Raw genomic sequence first — 15,259 nt, forward strand, 5'->3', positions numbered from 1 at the left:
TGCACACAGAAGACTTCGACTGGCTGGCCACGTCCTTCGCATGAACGGATCCCAAAGACGGCAATGAGGTGGATACCTCCTGATGCCAAACGACAGAGAGGTCGCCCCTGAAACACCCAGAGGAGAACATTCAAGCAAGACCTGAAGGCACTGAATATTTCGTGGGAAGAAGCTGAAACCCTCGCCCAAGACTGGAACTGCTGAAGAGCACTTGTTGCTCAATATTCTACTTAGCATGGGAGGATCCATCCATCCATCCATCCATCCATCCATCCATCCATCCATCCATCCATCCATCCATCCATCCATCCATCCATCCATCCATCCATCCATCCATCCATCCATCCATCCATCCATCCATCCATCCATCCATCCACCCATCCACCCACCCACCCACCCACCCATCCATCCATCCATCCATCCATCCATCCATCCATCCATCCATCCATCCATCCATCCATCCATCCATCCATCCATCCATCCATCCATCCATCCATCCATCCATCCATCCATCCATCCATCCATCCATCCATCCATCCATCCATCCATCCATCCATCCATCCCTCCCTCCCTCCCTCCCTCCCTCCCTCCCTCCCTCCCTCCATCCCTCCCTCCCTCCCTCCCTCCCTCCCTCCATCCCTCCATCCCTCCATCCCTCCATCCCTCCATCCCTCTATCCTCTATCCTCTATCTATCGACTGACTGACTAACTGTGAGAATAGTTCAACAGCAGAATCAACTGCTTAGGGAGGTGGTAAGCTCCTTCTCATTGGCCGTCTTTAGGCAGTGGCTGGACAAACACTTTTTCAGGGATGCTCCAGTCTGATTTTACATGGAGCAGGAAGTTGGACTAGAAGACCCAGTTGGCCCCTTCTAACTCTATGATTCAGTGAATTCCATGAGATAAATTTAGCCAGAAAAGGAATCTCCCAAGAATGCTCCTTCACTTGTTATTGCAGAAAAGGTATCACAATGGAACCGTAATATTACAGATTTCGGTTTAAAATTGAGTCATGTCTGGCCATGGCACTTTTCATCAGAGAATATGGAAAAACTGAAGGGTCCAAACACCTGAGAAGCTGATGCTTTTTACCCCCAGTATTGACTAAAATATAAACTGTGGTTTCATGAGCTGTGTAAGCAAATTTTGAACTTTGCAGAGGTGTAGCCTTTAAGGGATTGTGGTACCTAACAGTCCTCATTGATGGGCATCTGTACGGATGATATCTACGGACTGCCTTCATGGATGATCACCGAAATGGCAAGTTGATTGGGGGTGGGAGAAAATAATTATCTCTCATATACCTTAGCTTAAAAAAAACATTTTTCATTTTTAACAACGTAGATTAAACTGAAGAGAATGGTTGACTCAAGATCACTCAATGAGTGGGGATTTGATCTCAGGTCTTATGAGTCCTACTCTAGTCCTAGTGGGTGGAACATGTCATGTTGTCATGGCAATGCTATAAGAATTTCTCATTGTACTGCACAGGTTCATACTCTTATGTCCTGTCCCAGAAAATTATCTTCCTTGAGTCTTTCCTTCTTTCTTCCTTCTATGCTCTATTCCTTAATGTTAAAAGAAAACTTGAGAATGATGCATAGTATTTGAGGACTTTTCCCTCCCTTTCCAGTACTGAGTTTACCTCAGGACTAAGTAGGGCCTTGGGAAGGAAGAGAAAAGAGAAAAGGGTACTCAGGCTCACACAATATTTATTCAGCTCATCTTCTGTTTGTAAATGCTGTGCCTCCTCACATTCATGCCAAGCCTTCAAGGCGTAAAAAAAAATGGGCCAAAGATGTTTTGACTGTAAACTTCCATTAACTTTATTGAACCACCTGCTAAGCCTGAAGTTCAGCAAAACACAGCTGCATAAGTGTTTCTCATAGAGGGTGGAAACCACAGTGTTGGTAAAGAAACCCACAACGTTTGAAAAATCTTGAGAGATATGCTTGGTGGGTTTTCCACTTTGATAGCCCCCATTGCTCCATACAGCCACCTGAGAATGCTGTACCTGTGGTCTGAGTGGAGCCTTCCCTTCACTAAGTCAATGTCTTCTAAAAAGCTTTCAAGATACTAGAAAACCAGGGCCATCTTAACAGCATTAGAGCATTAGAACCCCCAAGCAAACCAGTACACAACCATTCATAGCGATAAAACGTGTAAATGATTGATAAAATTAAGCATATATTTATTGGTGCTTCCAATAAAATCAGTGTTTAAACCAACATCATTCCTATTAACTGTCAAGTGAGTTGAAATTATGTTAACATACACACTTTTACGTTATGTAGTGCGTCCACTGACCCTTTACACTTTGCTCCCTCATTCACAACTGCTCTAGTGTTGCTCTAGTGCAGTGGTGGTGAACCTTTGGCATTCCAGATGCTATGGACTACAATTCCGATCAGCCCCTGCCAGCATGGCCAATTGGCCAATTGGCCATGCTGGAAGGGGCTGATGGGAATTGTAGTCCATAACATCTGGAGTGCCAAAGGTTCACCACCACGGCTCTAGTGTTACTTAAATTATCCTTAATTAGTTCTTTATTTGGAAGAAGGAATAAGAGGCTTTGTCCCTTTTCCCTTTGCAGCCAAAGCGATTGTGCACTAATTTTCCTTTTTATTTTTTCACAATTTTAATTATATAATCACTCACTTGCAAGAACAATATTTGCAGATTCATCACTATTACAGTGCCTTTTCTACAAGCCCCTCATCCTGCCAGCGTGCTGATTCTTTTCTGCCAGTGTTAGAGGAAGGCTTTCTTCACCACAGTAGGAGCCCAACCCGCCTCCGCATCTTCCTCATCTTTTGGGCTTCGCAAGAGGACGAACATGGAAATTGGGATTTTTAACTATAAGTCAAGCTTGCTGATTGAAAAGTTAAAAAATAAGATTGCTGACAATAAATTTGTACACATTGGGAATTCCTCATGGTTCTTCTTGTTAATGTCTAGCTCGCCCTAAAGAGCAAGCTGAGAAACTTCTCTTCCGTTCGGGGGGCTGTTGACACCACATCCTTTCCACTGAGTAGGTCTTGCTCCACTAGCTTTCAGATAGCCTTGGTGCTACCTAGCTTTGAAACCAGCTTGCAAAAAGAGAAAATGGCCAGAGATTTTTCTCTCCTGAGTCTGATTCTGAGTCTGATTCTATGTGAGTACGATACCATCACTGTGGGTCATTTTTCTCATGTTTGGGGTGGGGGGGACTAATAAACATTCATAGGAAGTGATATACTCTCTAAATACTGTTATAGTGATATAAAAAGGCAGAGGGCATTACAATTAGTAACAGGAAGACTTCCAAATAAGTACGATATGAAATTCTAAAGGTTTGATTCTGAGGACTTTATGCATTCATTGTAGATTAGCAGAACAGATTGCTGTCAAAATATGCTCAAAATATGCTCAGGTTTTGATACCCCCCCCCCCCCTCAGCCAGTAGCTTCTATCAAGCACAAAGCTATGCAAAGAGTGTAGGACCATTGAAACTAATTGCCAGTGAGTTTAAAATGAAGGTTCCATACAACTAATAAGATGTCTCCATCATTTTTTCAAAAAGAATATAGCATCATTAATGATCCTTAAAAATATTAACCATGTTCAATGGCTACAAATATGTATGTGTTAATTATGTATGTGTTAATTAATAAATGCACAGCCAAACATTTGATAAACTAAAAATCCTTAATTACTTAACAACCTTTTTGAAGCACCACGGGGATCTTGACTTCTGATTACTTTTTGATACTATCAGTCTTGATATCCTTCTAGACTGCCTTTTCAGATTGGGAACTGAAAGTATTGCATGATGTTGGATCTATTAATCTTGTATTTAAAATATTTCTCACTCACTTTTCTCCTGATTGATGGAACTCAAAGTGGTTTTGAAAGGCCAACAACCAGCTAAAGATCTGGCAGCTGTGAAAACTACCATAATAATAATAATAATAATAATAATAATAATAATAATAATAATAATAATAATAATAATAATAATAATAATAATAATAATAATAATAATATATTCCTCACCTGTACAGAGATGGACCAGTGTTTCTACATATGATGCAGCTTTACATTTCAGGATCAGTCAATAGATCAAACATATTAATGGACTTATAATATTTGTTTCCTTCAAAGAGAGCCAGAGTGTTGTAGTGGTTAGAGTGTCAGACTAGGATCTGAGAGAACCTGGGAGACCCAGTCCAGATCCCCACTCTGGCATGGAAACTTAACAGGTGGCTTTGGGCCTGTAGTACGCTCTCAACCTAACCTACCTCACAGGGTTGCTGTGAAAAATAAAATGGAGGATGGGAGGATATTGCAAGTTGCTTGAACCCCATTGAAAAGTGGGCTATATTTATTCTTGAGAAGAACACTCCTTGTATCTTTTTGGGCTGTATATTGCCCAAAGGAAGGAGGTGAAAAAGGAACTTGGACCATCCAAAAATTTTATACTAGGAATCATGGATCCTGGATGGACAAAAGCTCTGTGGGATAGGGTCAGTAGTTAGAATGGGAACTGGGTAGGATCAAGAGAAAAGGTTAGCTGGGACGAGATTTCAGACAGCAATCTGTAATACAAACTCTTTGGATGTTTCTTCTCTTCCCAGGCTACTGCAGCTCGGAAACTGATTTTATTAAAATTAAGATGATTCGTAACCCTTCTGAAACCATCAGTGCTCGAGTGGAACTAGATTGTGAACCAAAGATGGCAGATTCTGGGGTGTACTGGGTCCGCCAGGACAGCAGCAACTATCTCCACAACCTCTTATATGTGACTGCAAGGTCGGAAAAATTCCCAAAGACTACGCCAAACTATGAAGTCTCAAGAAGTGGTAACTCTTACAAACTGATAGTGACAAGATTCGAGGATCAGGATCGGGGCATTTATCACTGTGCAACCCTTCACAACCGAAAATTATACTTCAGTTCAGGCCTCCGAATCTTTTGGCCAGGTAAGCTCTTTCATGGATCTTTAATAGCCACTATAGGAGATGAGAAAAGTTCCCACTTGAGCTTACATCCGAGTGTGTCATTTTAAACTATGTAACCTACCCTGAGCCTCAATGAGAGCTATAAATAAAGTCAATAATTTAAAAAAGGTGGTGGGACAGGTGTTCAACGACATTGCTCTTTTGCTTCGTATCTCATAATTCCCATGAAGTCTGCTAATCGATTTTGTTCACAGTGAGAACCACACAGGCTCCCACAACCCAACGGCGTGCTCTGGAAACCCCGAACACTAACAAGCAACGCATTACCAGTGAACCAAGTAAATGTCCAGATGTCACAGATACAGGTATGTCAATGTAGCCCTTAAGCTGCTATGCATATACAGTTTATAACTTTCCTCAAAGGCATATTGAAAATATGTTCCATGCCTCCTTCTGCTGTGTGGGAATTTGTTGTTCTAAGGTGTTTCCAACCCCTCTTTCTTTGTGTGTATTATAATCATCATAACTCAGGGGAAAATGGATATTGCAGTCTTGGGCCCTTTCCGCACGGGCCATAAATGGCGCCCTGGGGACGGCAAAAACGCTGTCCCCAGGGAGCCGTTTGCACAGGCGGCGCTGCCAAAACGCAGCAGCGCCGACCTGGCTCCCCTTCTTCTCCCCCAGGGCGGCGTCAGGCCGCCTCCAAAAACTTCCCTCCTGGAGAGAGGTTTTTGGAACAACAGCGCATTCCCGGCGGCGCGGTGCGAACGGCACCACCGGGAATGTGCTGTTTCCCCCGTCTCTCTCCCACTCACCTCATCGCCGTCGTCACCCTGCTGGCCTCTGAAGACCCTCCCTCACTGTCCTCCGACCCCTGGAGGTCGGAGGGCAGCGTGGGCAGGTCTACGGAGGCCAGCAGGGCGACGAAGGCGACGAGGTGAGTGGGAGAGGGGCGGGGAAGAGGCGGCTCCATGTGGAGCTGCCTCTCCTGCGCCGGCCTCTGCAGGGGCTGCTCGCACGCTCTCATGCGAACGGCCCCCACCCCCTCCACCAGCAGAATTCCTGCCGGTGGGGAAGTGCCCGAAGGCCCGTGCGGAAAGGGCCTTGGAGAAAGTGCAGAAGAGGGCAACCAGATTGATGAAGGTGTTGGTTTGAGGAAAGGCTGAAGAGCTTTAGGGCATCCCTGTTTAGAAAAAAAGAGCACTGAAGGAGACACAATAGAGGTTTTAAAAATTATGTATGAGGTGGAGAGGATGAACCGAGGGAACTTTTTTTCTTTTTCTCCCATAATACTAGAATTCAGGGACACCCAACAAAGTTGATGAAAAATAGGTATAGGATAGAAAAAAGAAAACAGTTCTTTACTTAAGTAATTAAATGGTGGAATTCATGTCCAGTGGATGTAGTTATGGTCACAAGTGTAGATTGCTTTAAAAGAGACATATTTGTGGGGAAGATGTCTATCAATGGCTTCCAGTTATGCAGATGTATTTATAAGTTGGACTCAGTGATGTGTGTGCAGAAAGGAAAACATGTGTAGTGCGGATTCACTCGAACTAGGACGGTGGCAAAACATATGGTGGGATCCAGAGGTGTATCTAGGGAAAATGTAGCCCAGTGCAAAATCTGAGTTTTCTGCCCCCAATATGGGCATTCGCCTTTCCCCACTACAACCAAACAACTTTTTTTGCACAAGGTCTTGAAGTCAGTGTATGGACCTGGGGGGAAGGAGGAGGGGCGTGGGGGACGGGGGGAAGGAGGAGGGGTGTAACTAAATGGCCACAGCCCAGGGACATTTGACCTCATATGTCCCCTGGATGATATGCTCCTGGTGGGATCTAGCCAGCTTTTCTGCTGATGTAGGGATGAGTGATCCATACTGAGCACCCTAAAAGGCTATGTATGTATGTATGTATGTATGTATGTATGTATGTATGTATGTATTATTTATGTATTATTTATGTATTATTTATTTATTTATTTATTTATTTATTTATTTATTTATCAAATTTATAAACTGCCCACCCCCGAAGGGCTCTGGGCGGTGTACACTGGGCCAAGCATACAATGGCCAAAACAACATACACCAAATACAATTAATTAAAACAAGTTAAAACAATATACAAAAATTCATAAAACTAGCAGCATCAATACAATATACTTAACAGCAAGATTATAAAAGTGTGTGCGGCGCCCGATCCCAAGGCCTGGCGGGGGTAGCAGTGTCAGTCAGATATTATATTGGACGTGCTGATGGTAAAATGGCACGTAGCATGGGGGCATCATGGAGGGGGGGGGGTCCACGGCTGGTCTCACCAAAAGCCCGCTGGAACAAAACTGTTTTACAGGCCCTGTGGAATTCTCCAAGGTCCCGCAGGGCCCGCACGTCTGATGGAAGGGCATTCCACCAGGCAGGGGCCAGGGCTGTGAAAGCCCTGGCCCGGGTAGAGGCCAGTCGCATGATGGAGGGGCCAGGGACCACCAGTAAATTGGCCTCTGCCGACCGCAGAGGCCTACTTGGGACATATGGAGTGAGACAGTCATGTATGAGATTGTGGGGCATTTATGGACAAAAACCATGTGGAACTAGGGCTGTTGTTAGAAGCAGAAACGGACGAGATTAAGTGAAAAAGCTGACTGGATCCAACTCATAGTATTTCAATATAATTTTTCATAAAACAATGATGAGTACATGAAACAAAACATTGCACAGTGTTGCTTTAATTTCATTTAGTTTTGAAACCATATCTGTAGAAATACCTTCTACGCTGTGTTGCACAAATGGATGACATGGTGGGGGCACATCACTTTCGCTTTCTGCATGCAGACAATGTAGAGTGATTTTAGCATTTCTGCTTGTATAAGGATGGTTGCGCATGTAGAAATCATCATGGAGTCCAACCCATTGAATGCAAAGACTGCGACTTTTCTGCCCACTGTTTTGACATCCAAGAAGTCATGTTTGTATTCCTTTGTGCTCCTTCCAAGTGTTGCATACAAGGATGAAGTTCTATGATCATGGAACACAAAATAACATTAAGGATGGGGAAAAAAACCAATGGTAAAACCTTGGGTTGGATCCCACCATCTTTTCTTGTGATAAGGGAGGGAGGAGGAATCCCCTTTGACCACCATATGCTTGGTCTTCTCAGAATTCTATGAACAAATCTATCAGGAAATGGGCTATAACAAGCAGGGAAATCGGGCAAGTCTGAGAAAGGTGGCTTGATCCAACCCCATGTGATCTCTGTAATCTTGACATCAATTACTTCTTTCTATCCCCTCTGGCAGACAGATTGAATGTGCCATGGCTCACTCTGACGTTTTGTTTTTTGATACTCCCACACTAATGAATAGACTCCCAAAAATGGGGCAAAGTAGATTTGTTTGTAAGGGCTACCAGTTCAACGTGTTTCTGAATGCTGGTCATTTCAAATGTTTGTTAGATTTGTTACTTGAGATCATGCTGTGACAGTGGTGTTTTTTGATGTCATTGTTTGACACCTTATTGCCTTAATTGGAGAAAGGTGAGCTAAGGAGAGAAAGGTGACTGAACCCCAACAGAGATGGATTATCACAAGGGCCAGATCCAATACCTTCCCATCGGCCATTACAAAGGGTCACTACTTATCCATACCTCTTCAGGATCGGGTTTGTCCACACTGTAAAAATCAAGTGGAGACTCTTGCTCACATTATTCTTGACTATCTGAGATATGTGGGCATTAGGAATTTATCTCCCAGGTTGGCCCTAGACAAATCTGAACGTGACTCTGACTGTTCTGTTGTGGAGCTTCTGTTAAACAACACAGATGTCATGCTCTTGGAAAAAGTAGCAAAATTTCTTTTACAAGTGACCGAACTTTCTAAGTAATGTATACTGCTATATAGTTTTCCTGTCTGCGCTTTGAATGTACTCTTGATTTGTATTTCAAAAATGTCTGGCAATGCTCTAGAACCTATTTTTTAAATGCCAAATAAAGGTTGTTGTTGTTGTTGAGAGAAAGGTGAGAAAAGTCCTAAATGAACAGCTTCAGGCTTCATGTTCAGTCTGCTCTATTATTGCCTTGATAGGTTCATATGATGGTCTGTTAGTCCCTTGTAAACCATACATCTGGATTCCTTTGTCTGGTGGCTGCTGCCTCCTGTTGATAAATTTAGTGATCACCATGGCAATATGCTGCGGTAAGTCAACTTCCTTTCAACCCTGGCTGATTTCTGGGAAAGGGGCAGAGCTAGTCGATAATGTATTTATGAATTCACATAGATATCAGTAATTATTTTGGCATGTGTACTAACAAAGCTATTTGCTATTTTCTTTCTCCAACTTATAATTGAAGATCCTAGAAGGAGAAGAAGAAGATGCCAATGTAAAAGGTGTGTTTTAAAGGCTGCCTTTTATCTAACACAATTCCATTGACATGTCAGGGCTGAAGAACAGCTAGCTGGCCCATCCAAAACAGAGAAACGTCCTCTTAAATCTGCTGAAGCCAATTGGCTTTAAAGGATGTGGTTCTGATGAAGACTGCACAATAAATTTCCTACACGATATTTTCTGTTGTTGCATCTCAGTGACTACTCTGAGAGTAAGACATAACCAAAAAAATGGTGCAGTTTCTACAAGGATTATCAGAGGATGGCATCAAATTGAAATGAGAAGGAAAGGAAGTTCTCATGACTCCCATAATACTTTCAGCTTCCAGTTCTTGCCCTTTAAATTAGTGTCACAGCCCAACAGCATGACCCACAAACCACAAAGCTGCCCACCCCCCAGGTTTTAAAATTAGTGTTAACACATCTGTCTGCAGTACTTCATAGTACCGTTATAAAATTATGTTAGAGCAGTGGTGGCGAACCTATGGCATGGGTGCCAGAGGTGACACTCAGAGCCCTCTCTGTGGGCACGCGCAGAGTCCCCCCCTCCACCCCTAGGCTGGCCTGGGCTGCTGGGCTCGATTATTAGCATTAAACCTAACACCTAGTTTTGGGGAAGCAGTGTAGGTAACCCTGGCCCCTTCTGCACACGCAAAATAATGCATTTTCAAACCACTTTCACAACTGTTTGCAAGTGGATTTTGCCATTCCGCACAGCTTCAAAGAGCATTGAAAGCAGTTTGAAAGTGCATTATTCTGCATGTGCGGAATGAGCCCCTGATAAGCGCTGTTAAACCCCACTAATTTTCATGCGAAGAACTAAAATGCGATCCTTTACCTGGGAGTAAGCTCAGTTGCTGGCAATGGTGCTTGCTACTGAGTAAACCCTCCTAGGGTCGTGATTCACTCGTTGGAAAAGTTGCACGGTTGCTTCAAAGCAGAGCCACTGACTACCATGAAGCTTTCTCCCGAGTAACACACACCTCGGAGCCAACTGTTTTTTTCTAAACTAAAACCTCAGTATTCAGGTTAAATTGCTGTGTTGGCACTTTGCGATAAACAAGTGGGTTTGGGGTTGCAATTTGGGCACTCGGTCTCGAAAAGGTTCGCCATCACTGTGTTAGAGGAACTGGGATCTGTATTATCAGAGCAGTTAACAGTGCCTGGATAAAGGAATTGCTTGTGTAACTTGCCTGTATCAAGGAATTAATGCCTCTGAAGATGGGAACGATTCCTTTTACTCTCAAGTGAGTAACTATTGTCAAGCATTTGTCCTCCACGCTCAAAAAACCCTGGGGTTAGGGCTATAGGAAAGAAGAGGCATAAAAACACTCAGGTGAGTATATACTCTAGAACCGTTCAATACAGAAAAATAAGGATTTTATTATGAAAGGTCAAAGGGCTGAGGAAGATATAATAGCCAAGCACTTTTACAGCCAATCATCTCTCACTACAGGAAAATCAGGTCTTTGAGAGGATCCAAACAAACCTGTCCCAAGAATACAATTCTGTAAATGTTGGGCATGCAAACATTTAACATGTGCGGCACACTTTCCGTAACTTTCTCTCCAATGGGGACCCAAAACTACTTACATCATTCTCCTCTTCTCCATTTTATCCCCGCAATAACCCTATGAGGTAGGTTTGGCTAAGAGTGTGTGACCGGCTCAAGGTGATCCAATGAATGAGATTCAGACTTGTGACTCCTAGATCCTAGGCCCCTTCTGCACGGGCACAATATGGTGCCCTGGGGACGGCAAAAACGCTGTCCCCAGGGAGCCGTTCACACAGGGGGTGCAGCTGCTTCGCAGCCGCGTCGCCCTCGCTCTGCCCGACCGGTGCGAAGCCGCCGTTTTTCGACCTCGCTTGGGAAGCGAGGTTTTCAGAAAACAGCGGCTTGGAGCCGCTGCCGTGCGAACAGCAGTGGCTCCAAGGCGCCCTCCCTCCCCCCATGTCCCGTCGACCTACCTGTCCTGCGGCCCTCCGGTGCATCGCCGAGGCCTGGGGACACGCCCCCTCTGCCCTGCGACTCCGGAGCGGTCGTGCAGGGCAGGGGGGCATGTCCCCTGGCCTCGGCAACATGCTGGAGGGCCGCAGAACAGGAAGGTCACCCTGACGACAGCACAGCTCTGCGAACGGTCCCAGAGGGGTCGGGTTGGCATCATCTACGCTGACCCGACCCCTTCCGCCTCTGTGCGGAAACGGCCCTAGTCTGGCATTCTAAGCATTACACAATACTAAATCTCATTTACCCCTAAAAGCTCAACTATGTTGCATAATAAAAATGATGCTATCATTGCTGGCCTGACCAAATCATGTCAAGAGTATGTGCCTTTATCTTCGATTCTTCTCTCCTTCCTTTTAGGCCCCTGAATGGAACCAATGGAAAACTCACCAAGCCGCACTAGTGTGGAACAGGACTGGATCATTACAAGTCGATTTCCTTATGCATTCTTGCTATAACCCTAATGACACATTATACAGCACACCGTGATTGTTTAATGCGACGGCTTTTATTTTTATACCTTGCAGCTGCTGGTGCATTTTAACCCTTTCAGGCCATTTTCCTGCTGTAAATTGCATCTTTATATTAGATAGCATTTGACTGGCACATTTTACATATATTATCTTAGTAATCAGCTCTGTGAACTACAACATTTTTTATTATTGCCCATGCAATAGCCTCTTTCTGACTCTAATGTTTTGAAGTATCACACTTGACAAACCTGGAGTGTGTGCTACTGGTGATTCTGTGGTTACCAGCTTATCTGAATAGGTCATGATGCACAGTGCCCTACTCAGATTAAAAGGTAACTGCATATATGAGGGGATTTTAGGTAGTACCTACTCCAGGTATGCATGGTTGGGTATTTCAAACTGTAAGGTATTAAAAAGGTTATTATACCTGTTTTTATTATTATCTTTCCAGTTTGTCAGATGCTTCCAACAGTATACTTAGTGTGCTGCACAGTCCTTTGTTGTTATCCTTAGACTGATCTTGTTGAGAGAGAGGCTAAGACTGTGGTGAGATGGTCTACAACCAGAGGTGGGATCCAGCAGGTTTACAACAACACAAGCCTTTATTGGCATATAAAACAGGACAAAATTTTAAAACAAGGTTAAGAAAGGGATCCAGCAGGTTCTCACAGGCTCCTGAGAGTAGGTTACTAATTATTTGTGTGTGCCGAGAGCGGGTTACTAATAGGTGATTTTGCCATGTGATTTTTGCCTTAGTTACGCCCCTCCTCTCAGCAGTAGCGCGCAGAACTGGAAGCAGTCTAGCAGGAGGTGCACCGGCATGTGTGGCAGCCTGCGCCTGCATGCATTCGTTTCCCGCCCAAAGACCGGCGCAGCAGCTGCATCCTTGCCACAACCCCACCCAGGAATGCCCCGCCCCGGAATGCCCGGCCACACCCCCACTGTGCCCCACCCAGCCCCATTGGCGCTACGCCACAGTTTGAATCCCACCACCATGGGAACCTGTTACTAAAATTTTTGGATCCCACCACTGTCTACAACATACTTAGAATGAACTCTACTGCTAGAGTTCATGAACCCTATCATTCTGTTGATACAAGAATGCACATCAGGTATATGCCTGGCAGACTTCTGAATCCACATACTTATGAAGCAGATTGCGTAAGGAAGTAAGCCATGCTATTAACTACAACTGAAGGTCATATTTGTATGGATTATATAACCTGAGAATTAGGTACCGAAAACATTTGCACACAGATAAAGAACAGAGATGATGCGAGAGGCATTAATTCTCTCACTCCCTCACCCTTTCCAATGACTAGTGATTATGCACAGCAGTAGCTTTTGCAACGTCACACACCACATACAGAGAGGAACAGCACTTACTTTACCCACATAAATACCCTTTCACTCACTTGCCTGTTCTCTTCTCCTCCTGCTTTCGCCACACCTAAGGGCATCTGAAAACTTGCTTATGTGACCTAAAGTAATTGTTTCACTTTGGCCCCTTCCGCACATGCAAAATAATGCATTTTCAAACCACTTTCACAGCTGTTTGCAAGTGGATTTTGCCATTCCGCACAGCTTCAAAGAGCACTGAAAGCAGTTTGAAAGTGCATTATTCTGCATGTGCAGAATGAGCCTTTGTATCCTTGGAACGTTCCGTGATCTGCCCGGAAGAAATTTCCGAGCACAGAGCATTTGCTTTCCGTGATTTGCACAATTTACCATGCGGTAGACTTCAAAGTGATTCAAGTAGGCAATTTGAACCCTCACTTGAAATGTGTAGAAGGAATTTTCATCAAATGAAAGGGCGAATCTTGGAACTGTATGTTGGCATCATCTAAATTTGTAAAAAGAGAAGATAAAAGTGATATTTTATTGGATCCCCATTGCAGTTCAAGTCTTGTAAACGCTTGTAATTCTTCATTAGATTATTGCGACATTTGACCATATTATAAATCACTGTTTTAAAACAAAGTAAATGTAAAATGAATCCTTAATGTGTACTGCAATGTAGAATGTGAGAATCAATTATATGCTGAATTTTAGTTGATATTTTGTGTCTAAGGATACTAACACTCAATAAACAATTTTCAAGTGTCACAGTTATTATCCTTACTTGATCCTTATAGAATACATGTGACTGTACTTCGCATTTATTACACTCTTCATTGAGGGTTTTCAGTTAATAGGATAATCCATCCTGATTTTATGATGAATAGAATGTTCAGGTGTTACAAAAAAGCATCCTTAATTACACATCTGCTCTTACACAACCTCTCCCATTGCATATCAGATACAAAAGTCTTCTGTTATTCCCCCAACAAATGTAAGGAATTTGTAACATCTGGATCGGTCATATTGCATTCTTACTTCTGAGAATCCAGTGTCTTCTCCTTATGAACACCCATTTTGGGCATCTCATTAACTGCACTTTTGCTATGACAACAAATTCTTCTATTAAATTAGAGGAATAGCGATGGGGTTACCATTTGCCCTGAGTACCACAAATTTCTTTATGACAGTATTGGAGGGTGATATGGTTCGGGGCTTGGGGTTTGTTTGGTCTTTTGCTTTGATGGGCTATGTGAATTCATGTGCTTCAGTGGCCAGCTGTAGCCTGAAGGACAATTATGATTATCCTGTCCAATCCAATCAAAACCTTTATTAGACATAAAACCGGTGCCAAGAATTTCAAATACAATAAAAAGATCATTATTGCTCAACTTGCAATACACAGAGTAAAAATATAGCAACAGCTTCAGATATTTCAACATTAGAATTATTTAGAAGCTTAGCCATTTTTATTTTATCAGAAAGGAGCATAAATGAGCATTGCTGTCAATTTTGTCCTGACACAACTGATACACTTTCTCATATTCTGCTTCATTGTTCAAAATACAACAACAGAGCCCTTCGGGGATGGGGCGGTATAAAAATCCAATAAATAAATAAATAAATAAATAAATAAATAAATAAATAAATAAATCCTGATGGTAATACAGTTCTCAAATCAGCTCTGATGTTGTTGTATTTTGAACAATGAAGCAGAATATGAGAAAGTGTATCAGTTGTGTCAGGACAAAATTGACAGCAATGCTCATTTTGTGGAATACTAGAGAAGCGACTTTGAAGATATACTGATGGAAAAGAGTTACACCTTGCTCTAGTCATGACCCATCTGCAATTGAAATTAATAAGTTGTTGCAGGTATAAAGCAGGGCTAGATTTCTGAGGGATAATCCCAAAGAATATTGGAGAGCCTTTATTGGCATAGATATCAAAAGTAATACAAGTGAGAGATAGATAGCACAATTAACAATAATTAAATAAAAAGGTAAAATTAACATTTTAAAATGGTAACCAGAAACAGAGCTACAGTACATGTTATGTCAACATTATAGTCTCCTAGAAGAAAATGCATGGCAATAGTAGAGTTTTGAATTTTTCTCATCGCCAGCAAA

General features: G+C 43.0%; 1 protein-coding gene across 1 annotated transcript; it reads left to right on the forward strand.

The window, feature by feature from the left end:
• Positions 1-3,106: 3,106 nt before the first annotated feature.
• CD8A (CD8a molecule) lies at positions 3,107-11,776 on the forward strand. Its single transcript, XM_048516466.1, has 6 exons — positions 3,107-3,155; positions 4,618-4,962; positions 5,196-5,306; positions 9,015-9,125; positions 9,281-9,317; positions 11,680-11,776. The coding sequence occupies exons 1-6, from the start codon at positions 3,107-3,109 to the stop codon at positions 11,720-11,722; spliced, it is 696 nt and encodes a 231-aa protein (XP_048372423.1). The 3' UTR covers positions 11,723-11,776.
• The last annotated feature ends 3,483 nt before the right edge of the window (positions 11,777-15,259 follow it).

This window comes from Sphaerodactylus townsendi, linkage group LG15, assembly GCF_021028975.2.
Source record: "Sphaerodactylus townsendi isolate TG3544 linkage group LG15, MPM_Stown_v2.3, whole genome shotgun sequence".
In the NCBI taxonomy this organism is placed as follows: domain Eukaryota; kingdom Metazoa; phylum Chordata; class Lepidosauria; order Squamata; family Sphaerodactylidae; genus Sphaerodactylus; species Sphaerodactylus townsendi.

Excerpts from the sequence above, each read along its gene's own strand:
- CD8A (XM_048516466.1), top strand. The coding sequence starts at position 3,107 with ATGGCCAGAGATTTTTCTCTCCTGAGTCTGATTCTGAGTCTGATTCTA. Across the intron at positions 4,963-5,195 it reads CCTCCGAATCTTTTGGCCAG|TGAGAACCACACAGGCTCCC; the intron begins GTAAGCTCTTTC and ends TTTTGTTCACAG. Across the intron at positions 9,318-11,679 it reads AGAAGATGCCAATGTAAAAG|GCCCCTGAATGGAACCAATG; the intron begins GTGTGTTTTAAA and ends CCTTCCTTTTAG.